At 38.5% G+C, this 6,168-nt stretch overlaps 1 protein-coding gene across 1 annotated transcript; it reads left to right on the top strand.

Annotated features, from left to right (window-relative positions):
• Nucleotides 894-2,695, top strand: LOC109839375 (protein FAR1-RELATED SEQUENCE 5-like). The gene is made up of 2 exons (XM_020407803.1): nt 894-2,546; nt 2,678-2,695. The coding sequence occupies exons 1-2, from the start codon at nt 894-896 to the stop codon at nt 2,693-2,695; spliced, it is 1,671 nt and encodes a 556-aa protein (XP_020263392.1).

Below are 6,168 nucleotides of genomic sequence, written 5' to 3'. Positions count from 1 at the left end.
AAAAAACATCGCGATTCTCAAAAAGAGAGATCAAAACCGCTGCCCTCTCTCAGATCTCTCTTCCTCCCAAAATTGAAGAGCTTCCCCCATTTCTCCGCCTACTCCTCCTCCAATCGTCGATCTCGATCAAAGCCTTGACCACGAAGCTGCTCGAGCACGAGATCGCCGCCCCTCTCTCAGATCCCCGACCACGAGCGCCTCGCTCGAGCACGAGATCGCCGCCCCCTCTCTCAGATCCCCGACCGAGCAGCTCACAGCACCGACGGCGAAGGTCTTCTCCGGCGCTCGTGACCCCCTCTCTCACTCCGACGCTCGTGACCCCCGACCGAGCAGCTCACAGAGGTATTATCCCGCCTCCCCCATTTCCCTCTCCAAAATCCACAACTCTCTTCTTCCTAAATCCACAAATTTTGGGTCAAATCTTAGTACTAAGATGGTGATGGCTAGGGTTTTTTAGATAAGGTTGTCGAGCTAAGATGGTCAAATCCACAACACTGATTGTCGAGCTCGCTCTTCAATTTGGAGTAAGGTTGACTGGAATATTTGACGGAATAAGAGTCTCGTTTTTTTAGCTAAGGTTTACTGGAATATTTGGAGTAAGGTCAAATCCACAACACTGATTTTTGCTAGGACTTTGTAAGGTATTAGAACGTCTAAGCACATTACAATTCATTTGATTTGCTTTGGTACAAGATGATAAACCAAAATATTGAAACAACATTCTCTTTCAGCGAATAAAACATGATTTATGACGACTCCCGCAATCCCTTCTGACCTTTGATTTCCACTAAAAGTGTAAAAGCCAGACTAGTCAAGAGTTCTTTATTACGCTTATGGCTTGTTTTCAATTTTTTCTTCTTTGCATTTGTTTTACAGCAAAAAAAGTGTTCGAAATGGGAGAATCAAGTGCTAGTGGAATTGAAATTTCTGCCAGTACAGAAAATGCTCCTAAGCCACTACTCGGAATGAAATTTAATACTTATGAAGAAGCTTATAACTATTATAACCATTACGCATTGTTGATGGGTTTTGGAATAAGGAAGAGCACGGTAAATTACTCGAAGAAGACAAGAGACGTGTTGGACAGAAAGTTTGTTTGTGATAAGGAGGGATATAGATCTAATAGAGACAAGATGGAGATGCCTTTTCGACGAGAGACCCGAGTGGGATGTAAGGCAATGATGAGAGTTAAAGTATTGGAGGACAAATCGTGGGAGGTCACGGGGTTTGTTGAAGAACATACAAATCATGTGTTGAGTAGTCCAGACAAAGCAAAGATGCACAGATCACACCAACAATTCCATAAAACTCAAAGTTGTAAAAAACTTATTGAGAGTCTGCAAGAAGAAGGTATGCCTCCATCCACTATTTCTCGCGTCATTAACGCAACCACTGGAAGAGAAGGCGAATTAGTGACACCACAACAGTGTATTGATCACATTAGATACCAGAGAGTCAACAATATTGGCCATGAATGCATATCTATCATAAAACATTTTCAGAGTTTGACAGCGAATGATCCAGAATTCTATTTTGCAATAGAAGTTGACAGTAGTGGACAAATGAGGAGTGTTTTCTGGGCTGATGGAAGATCAAGAGCGTCTTATTTGCAATTTAGTGATGTTGTTGTGTTTGATGTGACATACAGAACTAATAAGTTCAGTCTTCCATTTGCTCCATTTACTGGTGTGAATCATCATAGACAGTCCACTTTACTTGGTTGTGCATTATTAGCTGATGAACAAGAAGATACCTTTGTGTGGTTATTTCAAGAATGGCTGAAATGCATGCATGGGGTTGAACCAGGTGCTATTATAACAGATCAGGATAGAGCCATGTGTAATGCTATTCACTCTGTGTTTCCAATGACAAGACATCGTTATTGCTTTTGGCACATGCAAAAGCACATTACTGATCATTTGCCTACTTTGGTTTCTCGTTATGGTGAACAGTTTCAAAGGTATTGGGGCTTATGGTGTAATAGTTCTTCAATTGAACAGTGTGAAGGATATTGGCTAGAGATGAAGGAGAAGTTTGATATAAATGAAGAAGAGGATGGATGGTTGCAAACTGTTTACAAATATCGAGAACATTGGGTGTCATGTTATTTGAAGGACACTTTTTTTGCTGGAATGAGATCGAGCCAAAGAAGTAAAAGTATTAATGCATTTTTTGATGGGTATGTTAACTCACAAACTCAATTACACGAGTTTGTATTACAATATGAAAAAGCATTAACTCATCGTCGCTTAAGTGAAGCTCATGAAGATTTTAAGAGTCTTAACACAAAGCCTGTCATGCTCCTTGGACATCCGATTGAGGTCCAAGCTGGAGAAATATATACACACAACATGTTTGATGTGTTCCAAACTGAATTCAAAGGATTTGCTACAGAGTTTTGTGAAGAATTGAGCAAAGATGGGGATATTATTGAATACAAGATTTGTAAGTTTGCAGATAGAGAAAAATGGGAGGTGGTTACTTATGAAGAATCCAGTAAGATGCAATTCATTTGTTCTTGTGCTTTGTTTGAAACTAATGGCATTGTATGTAGACATATATTGTCGCTAATGATGGCTAGCCAAATTTCTTCATTACCCGACCATTACATCCTACACCGTTGGACTATACATGCTCGACATCGTAACATTGGGGTTGGCAATATTGTATTTGGAAGAAACCTCACAAGCTGTGAAGAGAAGATTAATTTGTTGAAATCTTGGGCTTTAAGAGCAAAATTCAATAATGCGCTCGAGCTTGCATTTGATTCAGAAGAAAGGATGCAGAAATTAGATAATGTGTTAACAAAATTCATAGAATCACTTGAAGAAGAAGTTAGAGAAACAGAAACAGAAGATAATCCTCAGATTTCCGCACCCATTTCACATACAATGGAGCACATTCCTCAGATTACAGTTCGTGATCCTGAAAAATCTGCAAGGACTAAAGGTCGTCCACGCAATGCTACTAGAATTCAGTCAGGCTTAGAACAAGCACAAGAAAAGAAAGAGAGGAAAAAGCGTATATGTAGCAGATGTGGTGAACTCGGGCATTATAGAACTAGCTGTAAAGTCAACTTGCCAAGGTACAATTAATTTTTTTTCATATGTAGCTCATTTGTGAATTTCTTATATGTTTAGCTTTTTTTCATATCATACATCAGAAGTGAACAATGGATCACTAACCCAACTATCCAGTAGCACAAGCATACAGTCAGTATACCCATTGATTGTTTCTATGCATACATACATGAATTTATGTATATATGTGTATTTGTTGTATATGTATGTATATGGAGATGATGCTTGCATAGTGGTTTCACCACAAGTCTCACTTTTTTTGGCATACACTAGAAAGCTTGTGCTACTGGATAGTTGGGTTAGTGATCCATTGTTCACTTCTATCTACATTTAATGAAATGTCCATGTACAGAAAACTGGATTACTCCGACTACTGATTCGAAATGGTGCTAGATGGGCAGCTGTCTAGTGTAGAACAGATACCATCAACATATAGTTTTGAAGTTTTCTTATTGTACAATGTTTTTTTGAGATTTGTTCTAGAACATGTAAACAAAGTGAGTGGTCAGATCACCTGATGGATAAGCCTATCATGTAGTTTGCAGGTGTTTAATTAAGTCTATGAGGTGAGTGGTCAGATCACCTGATGGATAAGCCTATCATGTAGTTTGCAGGTGTTTAATTAAGTCTATGAGATTTTAATTTTCAAAAACTAGTAAGATCGTAACCATTGCTTCTTGGTTCCCTAACTACATGCATCAAAGCATTAACTCACATTTTTTAGTAATACAATACAATTAACCTTATCCATGTATTGTCTCATTTGATTTAGATATGTCATGAAATTTGCAGCTAACCCAAGCTAACCCAAGTTGTGAAGAAGAAGAAGAAGAATCTTGTAGAAGCTGCTGATTGTTCAAAGCTGGATTGTAGAAGCTGCTGATTGTGAACTCTGATTTGAAGCTGCTGAATGTGTTCCAATGCAGATTGTGAACTCTTTTTTTGTATTGCAGACCAATATTGCTGCTGATTGTGAACTCTATTTTTGTGTTCCAATGCTGTGTTCCAATGCTATATTGTCATCATTTGAAGATGCAAATGTGTTCCAATATTTTTGATTTTGAACCTGTATCTGATGCTGCTGATGTGTAAAGCTAATCCTCTGTCCTATTTATCAGACGATGATCTTCCATGTGAACCTTAGCTATGATGCACCATGACACGATGCACCATGATTTGATGTCTTAACCATCTTTTCTACTATGACTTTGACCTTAACAAATAGAAATCTATGGTTGAGTGCCGCAATGATTTTCATCATATTCTTTGTAGAATAGTATGGTTTTGATGGCTATGTCTGTATACTACATTCTTTTATTATAGACTACATGGCTATGTTCTATGTTTTTATTTTCTTCTACTATTGATTTGTTGTATAATTTTGTTCTTCTCACTCTGTCTTCATCATCTACAGCTTTGAGAACAATCCTCGACTTGTAGGCCCAGAGCTGCAGGGACTCACAACATATGATACAAACTGCTAGATGGTGATGAGGACGCGAGTCAGAGGAGATGACCTAACTCTTATTTCGAACTTAAAAGAATCCTGTTCATCAACATAGCCAACTTTCCGAGTGTGGGTTCAATCTGCTGCAGGAGTTGGCTATCTCTTTGGTAGCATATCTCCAGTGTTGAAGGCATCACTTGGTTACAATCAGAGGCAAGTTGCTAGTCTTGGTGTTGCTAAGGATCTTGGAGATAAGGTGCTAACTTATGAGATGAACACAGGCATTGTTACAACGAAATGCAACTTTGTAAAGCTAACCCAACTCACAATAAATGTTACCACGCTCCAAACCCAGTACAAAATTAAGTACAAAACTAAGGTACATTGAAGAATCATACACGAATAACATCACATGTTTCCCCTAATAGATAAACCAACAAATACTGCAACAATACATACTAGAAACATTAAAATTGTAAACACTGAACCTAATAAAAAAACAAAGATGTACTTAATAGCAGTTTCCCTAGGTGTTCCCTTGTCCTCAAGAAAGTTATGCCCCTCTGGAATCATTTGTTCTTGAACACAAACATGTGGCTGCACATGGCTTGAGCTGGATGATGAATCACGCGCGCTTAAGTGCTTATCCCATTCACTCAAAGCCTCTTCATACGTCGCATACCCTTTGTAGGATGCATTTGGGAATCTATCAACTTGAGAAAAGCATTCCTCCCAATTATAAAAAATACCACAACGGCGACCTCTCTTTACAACATAAAAACTCTTTCTTGCCATTATATCACCTGCAAATTTGTGCCTTGAAAATAGATTATCAATGGAAAAAAGACACTCTTTGTCATACTTTGTGATAGTGTAGCATTATCTGAAATTTATATACCAAGGCCAGATAAGAAAACAAAGGTATGTCGATAAGAAAACAAATGAATGTATTCACTGCAATTGACACATAAATTGACACTCTTTGTCATACTCTGAAAATCTTGAGAATGAAGCATATGTATGACGGGTGTTTGCACGAGCGGGTTTGATTGCAGGACCCAAACATGGCTAGACCCCAATAATCCACATACTATAAATTTTTTTTACAATAACATACTACACAATCAGGGCTAGACCCAAACATTCTTCACCTCTTGTAGTATATTAACATCAAGCAAATTCTCAAACTGAAATCAATCAGTGGTGTATATTAACATCAAGCAAATTCCTCAACTCTTGTTTGCGCGAGTGGGCATTGATGGATCCAGCAGTACAAAGCAGTGATGTAGTGATGAGTCAGTCAAAGCAATCATCGACAAGGCTTATGAAATTGTAAAGGCTCACATCAGGATTTAGTGCACAACAGAAATTGTAAAGACTCACATCAAGACTCACAACAGAAAATGTATACCAGCAAGTAAGAAGCTGAAATCGACAAACAACAAGCAACAACAAGCAACCACCAAGCTCAAATACTAAACTAGCAAGCAACCAACAATCCCCTAGAAGCAATCAAGCAAGCAACAACCAGGAATCTGATTTCACCCAACTTCCAAACTGAAGTTATAGCATCAAACGAACAGAAGCCCTAAAATCAATTTCACCTAAAATCAAGTTGAAGAGGGAAATGGGGGAGGCGGG

Source organism: Asparagus officinalis, chromosome 4, assembly GCF_001876935.1.
Source record: "Asparagus officinalis chromosome 4, Aspof.V1, whole genome shotgun sequence".
In the NCBI taxonomy this organism is placed as follows: domain Eukaryota; kingdom Viridiplantae; phylum Streptophyta; class Magnoliopsida; order Asparagales; family Asparagaceae; genus Asparagus; species Asparagus officinalis.
Note: the sequence above shows the minus strand (reverse complement) of the source record. Positions and strands in the feature narration are given on the sequence as shown.